At 32.7% G+C, this 15,233-nt stretch overlaps 2 protein-coding genes and 1 non-coding gene across 3 annotated transcripts; 1 reads left to right on the forward strand and 2 right to left on the reverse strand.

Annotated features, from left to right (window-relative positions):
• Positions 1-4,940: 4,940 nt before the first annotated feature.
• On the reverse strand, positions 4,941-5,012 carry TRNAP-UGG (transfer RNA proline (anticodon UGG)). Its single transcript has one exon. It is a non-coding gene; the product is annotated as a tRNA-Pro (tRNA).
• A 720-nt stretch (positions 5,013-5,732) lies between these two features.
• On the reverse strand, positions 5,733-11,398 carry LOC145027976 (transducin family protein / WD-40 repeat family protein). The gene is made up of 18 exons (XM_078976945.1): positions 10,899-11,398; positions 10,757-10,784; positions 10,559-10,659; positions 10,227-10,430; positions 9,916-10,159; positions 9,378-9,553; positions 9,226-9,308; positions 8,967-9,039; positions 8,656-8,721; positions 8,518-8,560; positions 8,262-8,401; positions 7,916-8,128; positions 7,605-7,689; positions 7,218-7,512; positions 6,811-7,075; positions 6,468-6,696; positions 6,145-6,359; positions 5,733-6,055 (listed from the first exon to the last, which is right to left on the reverse strand). Exons 1-18 carry the CDS (start codon positions 11,022-11,024, stop codon positions 5,918-5,920), a joined length of 2,724 nt encoding a protein of 907 aa, XP_078833071.1. The 5' UTR covers positions 11,025-11,398; the 3' UTR covers positions 5,733-5,917.
• A 1,527-nt stretch (positions 11,399-12,925) lies between these two features.
• On the forward strand, positions 12,926-14,686 carry LOC145003361 (uncharacterized). Its single transcript, XM_078962490.1, has 3 exons — positions 12,926-13,595; positions 13,671-13,924; positions 14,357-14,686. The coding sequence occupies exons 1-3, from the start codon at positions 12,926-12,928 to the stop codon at positions 14,684-14,686; spliced, it is 1,254 nt and encodes a 417-aa protein (XP_078818616.1).
• The last annotated feature ends 547 nt before the right edge of the window (positions 14,687-15,233 follow it).

Below are 15,233 nucleotides of genomic sequence, written 5' to 3' on the forward strand. Positions count from 1 at the left end.
AAATGAAACATTTGTTATTATCTATGGTATTTAAGATTATCAATTGTAAACTTATAAATATAATTTTCAGTATTGTCTATAAAGAAATGTTTATGAAAAAATATTACAAATATAAATTTATAACATCCTTTACTTATTATTGATAGTACCTATTTATTCATGATTTTGATTTCTAATTTAATTTTTATGTTCGTGTTCGTGTTCATGTATATCTTTTATATTTACTTACTTTCCTTATACTGAATTTTAGATTTAATTGTACAACATGATTAATTATTAATTTTCACTTAAAGAACATTGTTTAATATTTTAAAATCATTTTATATGTTAATTAAAAATTAATAATAATGATATATTTGAGGACAAAATATCAAATTATATCAACAATACACGAGTTATAACTTATAAGCATTTTGATATGATGAAATCGTCTCCACATTGTTTTTTTTTTTTATCTATATCAAAAAGACAAAAACCTGTTCATTTTGTTTGTCGTCGGGTTCATATGGGTGGGGGTGCAACTAGACATCTTTCTAAAACGCGCTTCCTACGTGGACAACCTAGAACGAGACACGTCATCATCAAGGAGAATATATGCCCTTTGATTTCAGAAGAGACCACTAGGTCCCTCGAACAAGAGTCATCTTCGATTTCCGCTGAATTCCGGCTCAATGTCTTCTAACGACGTCACCTACAGTCGCACATACATATACTCTGTCGTACAAAACGTGTCTACCGTCAAATCTAACATTCATTGGACCCAACGTGTAAAGTCACGACCCAACCGAAATTTCAACTAATCAGTTTCGCTCAAATCTTGTTTTTAAATACAAATTATAAATGTAACTTTATTATTAAATAATATAAACTCATTTGAACATTGATGGAAAACCACACGACACCACATGGGTTATGACGTTATGTCACCGATAGTTCTCTTTAAATGGCACACAATGCAAAACCTCCCTTCCTTAAAACAGAAAAACCCTCCATGGCTTCATCTGACTGGTTTCAACCACCCTCATATTCGCCGACCTTTGTGGCATCAATGGAACCAAACCAGGACCAAGCCCTGAAGCAGGTCCATTGTCCCCGATGCGACTCCACCGAAACCAAGTTCTGTTACTACAACAACTACTCTCTTTCCCAGCCACGTTACTTCTGCAGGTCATGTAGACGCTACTGGACCAAAGGTGGCACACTCCGAAACATCCCAGTCGGCGGAGTCTGCCGGAAAAACAAGAAACTTTCTTCCACTTCCAGCAAGCCCGACACCAGCCACCACCGCCGCCAAACCCCAGATGTGAACGGAAATGGGAACACTAGTCTTCAACTTTCGTATCCAGAATCTCCGGCTAAATTCATGGAGGGTGGTGGCGTTGGTGGAGAGTATGAGGGTAATGGACCTTTTCCGGCAATGGTGGCAAGCGGTGCGGATACGGGTAATACCCATGGGCTGAGTCTATTTGGAGAAATGGAGCATTATGAGAACATGATGGATAAGGTAGATGCGAAGCGTAGTAGGGTCTTCGCGTTTGAATGGCAAGAACAAATGGATTGTCATTCGGATCTTTATGGTTCATGTGAAGGAAGAAACGGGTCGTTTGGCCATTAATGGGTCTTGGTTCACATGAGACCGGTTCATAACCGGATAGGTCGATAAAATGATGGTAATGATCTAATATAATATATGTATGATTTTCAGAAGCTTTTGGTCCAAATATTAATGGTTAGGTTTCTGTAATTCGGATCTTATTTTCCTTTTTCTAGTATTATGTAAAATTTTATTATTTTCTTGATTTCTCTCTCTTTGCTGGGTGAACGTTGGTTTGAACTTTTGTTGGCATTGAAGGTAGTCACAAAATACATATCGGTAGTCAAAAAATACAATATTGTTAGTTTAAAATAACAAAACATCTATTCTTTCTATGTTCCATTTTCATGTTGATTTTGGGTAAAATATTTCTTATAAATACAAATTTTTTTTAATATAAAGAATAATAGTGACACCCTAAAGTTATGGCCAATTCGGAACAATAACTGCGAAACCACTTGCATCCTATTTTGATCGTTTTTTTTTTTTTTTTTTTTTTTTTTTTTTTTTTTTTTTGGGGGGGGGGGGGGGGGGGGGGGGGGGGGGACGACATTTTTGTCGACTCCAAATGGAAGATAATGGGCAAATGGGCAATTGCATGTTTGCCAAAAAGGATGGAAAACATAAAAGGACGGAAAGGGGTGATTTTGTGAGTTGGAATATGTGATATAAAAAAAGAAAAAGAAGATGAATACAAAATAACAAATTACTCCTATTTTATTCCATTCCAAACAATGTATTTTCGTTTTCTCTTACAAAATAATAACGTAAAATAATCAAACATAAATTGTCCAAAATGAAAGAAATACGTTTATATTTCAATTTTTAATTGAGATGTGTTTTTAAAAAATAATTACCTAGTAAGGGTAATTTAAAATTTATTTATAAATTAATTGTAGTTGCTATCTAAAATAATAAGAAAAAGAGTATAAAACACTAACATTATATAAACAAAAATTATAAAACAAAAGAGAAAAAAAAGAAACAGAAAGAGAGCAAGGAGCAACATGAACACAAATAAGTTCTCTCATTTTGATATCTTATTACAACAAACAATGTATGTGTAAAAATTCACACGTAAAAACTAGGTTTTTTTTTCCCTTTGTATATATATATATATATATATATATATATATATATATATATATATATATATATATATATATATATATTCAATAAGTATAAATATGCATATATTAATGTGTCTTTGAAACTAAATTTTGTTGTTTATTAATATATTTTCACTAGGAATAGTAAAAAATGAGAGATTAACATTATGAACCATAAACCATGAACTCCTTCCTTGTTGGGGCTCCGTGCACTCGAAAAAGGCTCTAACAATGAGAAACCGACCATTAGCTACAAATTTCTAATAGGTATCGAGAGGGCTATTGGACTCAGTGCAAAGTAATTAACCATATTTATAAAGTAGCAGTCTGTTGAAAAGCTCGTTCTAATCTTGGACACGGTACACTGGAATCCTAAAGCACCACCATGAATGTTATCGTGCGTCCTACTACGGTGCAATAAAGCACCACCCTGTTGTGCTAGCAGCCAACTCTGACGTATCAATTTAGTTATCCTCATCAAGACACTTACCTGATGTATAGCTTCACAACCGGTAGACGGTTCCTTTTCCCCCATATCGCTAAAGAAGGGAGAAGTTAGTTGATTCTTCCGAAGAACTATTGATGGAATCAAAATTATTACATTTCTATTGTATATAGATGGTAAATTTTGTGATGAAAAATAAAGTATAATCTACAACAAGTCTCTGAGTAAAGCAATAAAGATTTAATATGGAGTTCAATTTAATGACATGATAAAAAAAATCATATTTTCATGTTGATGGATAAACAACAATCTCTCAATATTAATAAAAGAATAATTTTAATATATTTTTTTGTCATGCATCACTCTTATACAACCCCTAATTCATATCATGTCACGTGTATAGAATATATATTAGGCAACTAATTTCAAAATTCAAATTGGCCTTATTTTATATATGTTCCACAAGACTCACAATTATTGATGTTAAAGTTTTAAATAATAGATTTTAAATTTTTTTATAAAAACATTTACCTTTTGTAATTATATGTTAAATTTGATGTTATAACTAACTTTAAAATTTTAGTATATCTCTTAGTTAATAATTTATTTATTATAATTGATTAATACATATGAATTTTTACTATAAAAGTTTAATTAATTTTGTAATCGCAATTACTACGGATTGTAAACTAATATATATATATATATATATATATATATATATATATATATATATATATATATATATATATATATATATATATAACATTGCCACCTTAAATGTTATTTGAACAAAGAAAACTGATTTTTTTTTCTTTTAAATAGTAGATCATGATTATATTTAAATTTTACATTTCCTTTAGTAACTAATTTATTTTATTAAAAATTTTACAAAAGTTAACTTATTAAATATAAGGAATATAGATTTCAATTCTCATGCTATTTTTATAACATAATATGGTCTCAAATTTATACTATTACAATATTTTAAAAGTCTTATTTATTACATTATAATAATGTTATTCTACATTGAAAGTCATATCCGTACATATTCTCCGCTTTGTTTTCACAAACTTTTATATTTTCTATATTTCAACATATTTTAGTTTTAAATTATTAAAAATTTCTTATTTCATACATTATTATTCTTACAAAATAATAACTTTTTTCAATATTATACTTCTAATTTGTACTATTTTATTGCAATACCTTTAAATCTCATTTATTAAAATACAATATCATCCTACATTAACAATCATATTTCAATATGATTTAGTATTGATTTTCTACTCTACTTTAATTGTCTATATTATAAAGTTGTGGTTTCCACGGTTTAACATAATATCATATAAACGTAATTTGCATATATTCATCGTTTAGTTGGAATGGTCTCCTAATTTAGCAACAAGACCATTTAATGCAATTTTTGGTAAGCTAATAAAATCTTTGAAGTAGAAATTTAAGAAAATTAGTTACTAGCGTTTGCAATTGAATTAATTTATTAATATCAAAACAAAAAAAATTAATAAAAAATAGTTATCGAGAAGCGGACAGATATTTACAATTTTGATGGAAAACAATTTTTTAGAATAAGAGATTAAAAAATATATTTTAAGCTCATTAAAAAAGTAAAGTACGTTTTACTAATCAAACAAAATGGCCGTGTATTCATTGGTAAATATTTTTAAAAAAACAAAATGGCCGGTCACAAAACTCGTATACTTTATGCATCTATAATATAGAAAACAAATTGGCAAAGGAAACTAATGCCGTCAATCTCTTCATAAAAAAGGGGGCATTCCGAGAATCGAACTCGGGACCTCTCGCACCCAAAGCGAGAATCATACCACTAGACCAAATGCCCGGTTATGTATTTCTCTATTCCTTCAGTATTATATTTCTGTATAGATAACTAGATATTACAAAACCACTGCACAAGAAAAAAAACAAACAAACAAAACAGTTTTTTTTATACAATACTTGTGCCAAAGTGCCAAAGGGTGAATGCCTAGCGATAGTTTTTTTATACAATACTTGTGCCAAAGGGTTAATGCCTAGCGGTACGGAGTGACTCTTTCAATTGAGAGGTCATAGGTTCAAGCCTCTTTAGAGATATAGATGGTTATTTAGGAGTAGGTTAATTAATTAGTTTCTCATTTCAAAAAAAAAAAAAAAAAAAAAAAAAAAAGTCTATACAATACTTACAATACTTGAAAGTGTAGAAAATACAAACCACAAGATTAACTTGCCCAATTGACAATACTCCTCATATGTGTTGACTAAAATTATATAATATGCCCAAGAACAAGGGAATGAATCCAGAGGAAAGGCACATGAATTTTTTTTGTTAACATTAGTGGAAATGCAATTTCGATATCTGTTCAATGCAATAAAATGTGTGGTGACCATTTCTATTCAAAGCAAAATGTGATAACTTTTTTCAACTAAAGATTACAATCGATGATTACATTATTATACAGTTAAGAGTAGCGAAATGATACAAACAGCCATTGAAAATGGGGTAGTAGATAAGATAACCAAGCACAAAATAAAACACAATCAAGGGCAAGGGCAAGGGCGTAAATAAATATAAATATGCATAATATAAGGTAACACAAAATTGATGAAATCAAATCAAACAAATATTTGTTCCTATTTTCCAAACAACTCAAAATTTCTACAAGTTCATAAATAGTCCTTGTGACATTGACAAAATTTGGTGGTAAAATGCACAAGAACCCAAGACGTATTTAATGATATGATGAAAATTTAAAACTGTGAGTTACTAAGAAAAGTAACCATACATCTAGCACTCTGAAACATCCCATCTAGCTTTTGCCATATACCAGACTGAGCCTCTAGAAGCTTATCTAACTTGGAATGTCGTCTCATCGTTTCACCATGTATCTGCATCAATTAATATCAATCCAATCAACTCCAAATCCAATAGAAATAAAAATTTGAAAGGCATATGCAAAATCACAAAAGTCCAAAACCTTCAAGAACAATCGGATGAGAGCCTGTATGAATTCAAAGTTGTTTCCATGTGATACTTCATGTATTAAATACTCAAGTAGCAGTTCAAGGATTAACAGCTCTGGTCTCTTTTCAGGTTCTTGCTCTTCATCATCATCAATAATCTGAAGCATCCGTAGCTCCATATCCAATGTTGAAGGAGATAAACTTTTCAGATAATCCGTCAACCCCTCAACTGATCAGATTAAAAAAAAAAACAATCAAAAAGAATAAATTCACACATACGAGTATTATTTTGAGATGATGATGTGTGTGCTTTAGGAAGGAGTAATGATAAACTTACAGTTTTTGGTCTCAACGGATGACTGGATATATTGTACAAAGGGTGATGAGGGCAGATTGGTAACTTTATGAAACTGATCATCAGCTTGTGTTCCCTTTTCTTCATCGGTGGTCTGATCAGTTGTTGTTGTTGCCTTAAACAAAATTTCTCCAGAAAGAGAGGGTATTGAAGGTAAAAAGAATGGGGCCTTTTCAGGTTTTTTTGGAGGCTCAATCGGCTTGTTGCGTTCCTGAAAATTGCAATTTGCAAAACTACTTTTAATCACAACAGCCAAAACAATGAAATATTTAAGTCGAGTTTTCGAGAGCCAATAATAATTTGAAGTGTAAAAAAAAAAACAAACCTTAATGATGTCCAAATTGATCAAACTTTGCCACTGGCTCTTTGGTAACATTGAAAGGGTAACAAGATCTGGAATTTGTTTATCAAGCAGTTGAGGAGGCTGAGAGTTGGTGAAAGTAGGCGGCTTATTATCTGAATCACCATCATCTTTAGAACCCTCCTCTCCTCCTCCTGATGAGATAGAAGGCAATTTAACCTTCACCACCTCCTTTCCACTTCCATAAGAATCAATATGTGGGGCCCCAGAAAACATTGCCTGGTTTACCCTGATAACACACAGACACACACAACAATACAGATTTCAACTTTTTTTTTTATTAACATCCGGCATGTCACTGGTAAAATTGGGCAAATTATGAAGTTTGAGGTATAATAATAAGAATGGAGCAGAAAATAGAAACAGCTTACCAGAGATAGACTCCATTCTGATCAACATGAGTTGTAGCCAAAACATCCATATTCGGTGATAAAGACAAAGCAGTTATAGATACATCAACATGTATAGCATCAATCTGCCTTGCCAAAATGACATCCCAAATCCTAAGAGTGCCATCCATACTGGAAGACAAAAGCCATTTTCCATCTTCACTAAAACAAATGTCTGTGATTCTATCAGTATGACCTTCAAACTTACGAACCATTTTTAATGCCACCACATCAAACATACGTATAACTAAATCATCCGTAACACTAGCCAAAAGACCTGAAATCAATCAACAATGCCTTGAAATCATCATGTAAGCTACATAACTTTGTGTCATTGTGTGTGTGGATAAGAGGGCAAACATAAATTACCATTAGAACGATGGTAGATGATCTTAACCACTTTGCAACCAATTTCCCACCTTGATTTTAGTTCTCGTCCTTTAAAACTCCAAACCTAAAAAAAAAAAACACAACATTACTAAGATATACCGGAAACTGCCATGAAGAAATATGATGGCTTCCATTTTGTTAATTTGGTGCAATATAGCCCATTTTAGTTTATGTACTTTTCAATGACACTGTTTTTTTTTTAACTTCTCATTATTACAATTATACCCTTTTGCAAAAAAGGGAACATATTATTAATTATTTTGATGATAGCTTGTTGATGAAGCACATACCTTTACATCACCATTATACCCAGCACTGATCATTAGAGAATTTGTTGAATCACAGGCAACACCAACCACCTCTCCATCATGAGCACAGCTTCCTTTTTCAGACATGTCCACATAACATCCTCTGCTTATACCAGATTGAAGGTTAAATTTTTCAATCCAACCACCTGCTGTGCCTAGTATAGCAAAATTCCCACATGAACTGATAGTGCAAGCCTGCCATTGATATATATAAAAAAAAACATTAAGATATAATGTGGCTCAAGCCTATTTTACTAACAATAGATTGATAATGTAATTATTGTAGTAAAACAGGTAATGATACAGACAAGTGGCTTAGAATAATTACCTTCACTGGAGCTTGAATATATGTGGTAGGTGTCAGGATATGCTCACCAAGAACAAAGTTTTGTAGCCTCCAAACATATGCATGTGGAGTATCAATATGACATGTAACTACATTCGACCAATCGCGTTCCCTAATTTCAGCTATTACAATTAGCCCCAAAATGAAACATTAGATGACAAGTTTAAGTAAAAACATAAAAACAAATTTATGAATCAACTGTGTCAGAGCAATGTTAGATTTTGATAAGACAACATACCAACATCAAATGCAATCACAGGCTTCAATTTTATTTCTTCTTGCTGAAAAAAAAAAGACCAATTAGATATGTAAGATGAAAAACATGAATCTGAACAAAACTGTATATGCTAAAAAATAGATTTGCTTCTCATCATACCTTCACTTTAAGTTTCTTTGCTCTTTTTGTTACATGACGCTGAGAAAGCTCTCTACTTTGTTGATCCTGATTGAAACAATTATAGATACACATAAGATGAAAATTTATTAAAAAAAACAACTGCTTAATTTCAATTTGATATAAACTACTATAAAGGTAGAACCTTACAGAACACATTATACATACATATATACCCATGTATGTGTTGTGTCTGTATGTATACACATACACATACACATACATACATACATATATATATATATATGTATATATAATACACTAATACAGTGAGGGCAAAGATGGTATTCAACCTGAATAACAGAGAAGAGGCGGAATGCACGATCTTGACCAGCAGATAGAATGTGTCTCCCATTAGCATAGAACCTGCAAAGTCTCTCCATTAACATCAAATACAACATATATAATATATTTGGTTCATATATTAACATATATACAATTTGTATACACAAAAGAAAAACAAAAGTAATAGTTCAAAATTCACATTCTATACTGACTTTTTATAATGCATTCATACTAACAGGTTTGGTGTGACTGTAAACATCTTATTACCTTATACAAAGAGGAGGCGCACTGTGACCACTTCGGAACTTTAACAAACGAGGATCACCATCACTTGTATCAAAAATCCACATCTACAAAAGTACATATGAAGTAAGATCCAAGAAATGCAATGAAATCATAGAGATGTTTCATGTTTTTACCTTTACAGAGTTGTCTGCAGATGTACTCATTAACACCGGTTCATTAGCAAAAAAATGCAATGAAATCACAGAGCTATCATGAGCATCTCTGATAACAGATTGTAGCCGCCTCTTTTCAAGATTCCAAATGCTTATGACACCAGATGAGCCTCCAGATGCTAAAAGAGGTTGACCATCTACAAAATAGAGTAAAGATTGAGAAATATAATGATTTATTCTTCAACAATCATCAGCCAATGAGATCAGGACAGCTATACATGTTTCTTTTTCACTTAATCTTGACTGAATGACTTAACGTATTCAGACACTAACCCTTTACCTATTTTCCCTTCTCCTCTCATGTTAAGATTGATGAACATTGAAACCTTTTTTTAAATGTAAGGGTAAAATGGTCATTTAGTCCCGTTCAAACGGTTTATTCAGTCTAGAAATAATACAATCCTTATGTACACAGCACTTCATCCAGACCTAGATCATTATCCATTCAGACACTTTACCAATACAGGACTTTATGTGAGAGAAAAAAAAATCCCCTTACCAGTTCTGAATGACAATGCAGTCACAGCACCTCGAGTAGTTTGACTAAAAGCAACCACTTCTTCATCATAACGAATATTGTGAACATGAATCTTTCCATCAGCACACCCAACAGCAATCACATCTAAAGCTGGAGAAGAAACACAACAGGATATAGATGAATTCCACCCTTTGAACTCATAAAGTTTTTTCTTTGTGCTGATGTTCCAAAGTTGAAGTGAACCATCTTGACTTCCAAAAATCACCTGTTTACATGCTTTCAGTAAGTTACTAGTAGTGAAAAATATGTGATAAAGCAGCAACAAATGTTACCTTGTTTAAGTAAGTGTCTGGATGCATAATACAACTTGGAGTGAATTCATTATCTAGCAAAATATGTCCAACTGGAGAGGGATTCTCATCCGTTCCTTTGAAGGCCCATATGAAAACATTGCCTTCTACATCAACACTAAGAACATGTTCTCCAAATAGAAGCAACATGTTGACTTTAGCATTGTGTCTACTCCATGTAGCCACCTGTTTACACGCACAATACCTTTCAGCTTAATTTGCATAATTGTACATTTTTCAAAACTATACTTTGCATGAATAAAACAAGATCTTTTTAACAATTTTAAGAAGTAAGAAGGATATGAATTGAGAACCTGATGAGCACGCTTGAATACCCCAATATCATTTCCATATGCAGCAAATGTATAGTCACGATATGAAGCAAGAGCCCGAATCTTTTTTGCAAGTTGAGGACCTTTAAAGAAAATCCAAATATTAGACTCAGGGATCCAACCGCAGAGAGTTATTAGCATAACATATATTAAAATTTTTAAATGTATAAGTAAACTTACCAACAAGAACCAGACTGAGCTTAGCACACTGTCAAGCAAAGAAGCGCACATGTTATGTTTATTTAGATTAAACAAAACCCACAAAAAAATATAGAGTCGATACAACAAAAACCAGCAGAATGGAGAAAAAAAGCTTTCTTACATTGTAAATCTGCCAGGATTTGCCAACACTGACTGTGACAAAGGTCTCTGTGCCCAATCTTTGAACAGAGAAAGGAACGCTGCTTGTAATGTATCCGATTGCACGAAAAGGTTCAAATATCCCCATTTAGCTCTTAATCTTTTCCCGGTTGTTTGTGACGCTAGAAGAAAGTGGAATGGAGGGAGGTGAAGAAAGAATTGGAGAAACTAGGGTTTTATTTAAGCTTTCAGCTTTAGGGGTTTATGAGAAAAGGGAACCATGCGGCGTTTTCTTAACTGAAAGAAATTAAAATCCAAGAAAACGCTGTTCAATAAAACAGAGTGAAGCAAATTGAATAAATTTATCACGCCACTGTGAATAAAACACCTTTCCTTCAAGATTTCATGCAAACTTCCTACTCTCCTCTAAAAACCCTAGACTTCTCAACTACTACACGCTACAGTAACTTGAATTCAGATAAGTTACAAAGTATATGATAGCAAACTTGACCTAAAGCAGCGATTCCCTTAAGCTGTCGCCTTTTCGGATTTTTAGCGCATTGTGCTTAATAGCGCTTAGGGTAATTAATAGAAAATAGGTTTTTAATTAAGATGGATGGGCCAATAGGTTTATATAAATTTAAGTATTTATAAGTATGTCCATATTTTTTTTTTCAATTTGGAGCGCATCGTATGCTCTAGGCGAGCGCTTTCGCTTACACCCTATTCCCGAGAGGAATTTAAGGAGCGATTTGGAGAGAAATGGAGGGAATCGGAGAGAAAGTGTGTGTCGATCGTGTTCCCGAGTTAATTGGTTGGAATGATTCAGAAAGAAATGAAAGGATTTGGGAGGATTAACTTCTCTCCTAATCTTCCTCCCAAATTGGAGTGATTCGGAGAGAAGAGAATCCGTGAGGAGATACATTTCAACGTATTCTCAATATAACCCCTATATAGCGACTTCTTCACACATACAACACACAAGCGACGTCTCTTCCCACCTTTGCATACCACGAGCGACTCTTGCAATCTGCTGCTATCAGGTTTTATCTTCTTCACTCCAATTTTCTCCATTTTTTCTGCTTCATTGCTTCCATTGTACACTGTGTTCCTGTTTTTTTTTCTGCTTCAAACAATTTTCCTGCTTCATTTTTTTACTGCTTCAAGATATGGGAAACAATTACATACGTTCAGATCAAAGAGAATGGAAATCTTCTCTGCTCTGTGTTAACAGATAAATAATTATTAGATGGGGGTATTTTGGTAAATAGATGACATGGGCATACCTATTTTAACTTGATGCTAACCGATCAAGCAAGTCATTTAACTCTTTAATGGTTAGTCCTCCAGAAATCATTCCCTGCCTTCTTTGAAGAACTTGTTCAAAGTTATCTTGAAGATTTAAAATACATATCTTAATATTAAACTTCATGAAACTGCATGTTTTGTTTGGAATAGATAAACAACTAAAGCTATGTTGTCTTTTATTCCAAAGCATCACTAACACCAATCATAAATTTGAACAATCAACATGTTATAGAAAAAGGCAGAATTCATAAATTCATGTTTTTTTTTATAGTGAGTGTTGATTTGTTTTGGATGAAATTGTTTAGTATAATTTTGCTTATTTGACCTCCTTTTTATGTAATTACAACAATTTGCATAAGTAGTTGGACTTTTTTGACCTTGGTTGTATCTTTTTTTTTCTTGGTCTATTTTACCCTTGGTTGTAAATGAACAATTTGCATAATTTGTGTTTTTATTAATGTTGGTTTACCTACATTATATAAAAGTAAAACATATTAAATTGATTTTAATATGTATTGATTCAAAATCATTCAACAACTATAAAGGTAATTTATTATTATAATAGTATATAATAAAATAAAACAATTTAGATTGATATATAATAAAATAAGACAATTAGATTAATTTATATAACATTTACATACAATAGGTAACATTTTTCGATGGATAGTGAGCTACAAACACCTGCTCAATCTCTCAGAGTCAAGTCAAAGACAAGTAATTCATATGATTTGCTTATTGATGGCTATTTTGACACATCGTGCCCTTGCCAACACAAACCGTCCCAAATTACCTTCTAGAAAACTTATTTTAAAGCGACGACGTATACGTGAACAGTTGCTACACGACCTTTCAAATGGTGGACAATGCCGTGAACTTATCCGTATGAGTGAGCAGGCTTTTAAGAAATTGTGCACTATCTTACAACAAGTTGGTGGTCTTCGAGCTACTCAACGCATGTCCGTTGAAGAGCATGTAGCAAGATTTTTGCACATTGTCGGCAATGATTTTAGAAATCGATTTGTGTCTTGGATATACCGTCCCTCTAAATCCACTACAAGTAGGTGCTTCCATAGAGTTCTCCGAGCAATTATATCACTGGAAAGTCATTATATTCAACAACCAAAAGGTGACATTGTACAAAAAGAAATTCAGGAAAAAAAACGATTTTATCCTTACTTCAAAAATTGTATATGTGCAATTGACGGGACACATGTTCGTGTCAAAGTACCTACCAAAGATACCCCTAGATATCGTGATCGCAAGGGATACCCTACGATAAATGTCTTAGTTGCTTGTACGTTTGATTTAAAGTTTACGTACATTTTAAGTGGCTGGGAGGGTACAACATCAGACTCAATGATACTAAAGAATGCACTCACTAGAGAAGATAAACTAGTAATTCCAAATGGTAAATTTTTAATACCAAAATTAGTCTTATGTGTAATCTTATTTTAATACATAACTAATTATAACTTATTTGTAGGCCGATACTATTTGGTAGATGCTGGTTTGCCTCATACAACTACACTAATGGCACCATATCGTGGTGTCAGATATCATTTGAAGGAGTATTCTGCTCGGGCCCCTGAGAACGCAAAAGAGTTGTTTAATCTCCGTCATGCTTCATTACGTAATGCTATAGAGCGGGCATTTGGTGTTCTAAAGAGAATGTTTCCTATCATTAGAAGTACACAAGAACCTTTTTATTCTTATGAAACACAGTCAAACATTTTCTTGGCATGTTGTATTTTACATAACTTTTTGTTAGAAGAAGATTGAGACAAAAATCTTGAAGATGAGGTCCTACAGGAGATGTTAAATGAACCAAGAGAGGAAATGCGCCATAATATAAGAGAGACAAGTGAGAGTAATGTTGCGGCAGAGCTAATAAGGAACTTAATTGCAAATCAGATGTGGATTGATTACTTTCCAAATCAAAACAATGAGATAGATATGTCAATGTAGCAACTAGTTTTTATTATAGCATTTCAATTTGATTTTGTATGGATCTTTTGTGTTTGACTTGATGTTGTATGAATCGTTAGTGTTTTGACTTTATTTGTGTTATTTATCTTTTGGAGATGTTATTTACTCATTATTTGTGCATCCTCTAAGTATGTATTTTTTATGTTATCAATGCATGGTTTGATTATTTATGATGTTATGTAGGTCAAAATGATGAAGGAAGAACAAGTTACTAAGAAAGAACAAATAAAGGGGACAGATTCGATGGATTATTGTTTTATTCAATCTATGATGACACAAAATGAGAAAGGATTAAGGATTAGTGGGAGCTTCATCCCACAAGCGTACAACAACATGGTGGAGGAACTGAAGCAAAAGTTTGGGGAGAGTTTAACGAAAAATCATTTAAAGAATCGTTTGAAAACTTTAAAATCAGGTTTCTCGCAATGGTATGACATGTTTCGCGGAACTTCATTGAGTGGGTTCGGTTGGAATTCTGAAACACAACCAATTGAAGCGGACGAGGAAGTGTAGGCCAACCTAATTGATGTAAGTTTCTTTTATTGCATGTTACTTAGTTTTTATACATTTATGTTGTTTTTCTTAACAATAATTGTATTTGGGATTATGTGTTACAATCAAAGTCAAATGCAATTTCATTGAAGTCCAAAAAAATACCAAACTATGAAATGATAGCTTTGTTTGCAAAGGATAGGGCTTCGGGGGTGCATGCTGAAACCCCGAAAGGGAAGAATGCTCGATTGAACAGAACTGGGGATATAAAAGTAGAAACAATCGAAGAAGTGGATAAGTTACTAGCAAGCAGTGACATAACACTTGAGAAACAACAAAAAAATAATGAAGATGATGATGATGAAGGTCTTGATGATATTCAAGTGTTATCTCATACATGCTTTTCACCGGTGCAAAATTCAAGTTCTAAGAAGTACAAAAGTAAAAAAAGGAAACATGAAATTGAAGATGAAGATGAACTTGAAGCTGAACCTGAATCGTTTGAAAAGGTTATTATGAGTGCAATTAAAGATGTGGCTTCTGCTATGAGGGAGGGTAACAAAATATT

Source organism: Lactuca saligna, chromosome 1 (genome assembly GCF_052625555.1).
Source record: "Lactuca saligna cultivar CGN05327 chromosome 1, ASM5262555v1, whole genome shotgun sequence".
NCBI classification, from domain to species: Eukaryota; Viridiplantae; Streptophyta; class Magnoliopsida; order Asterales; family Asteraceae; genus Lactuca; species Lactuca saligna.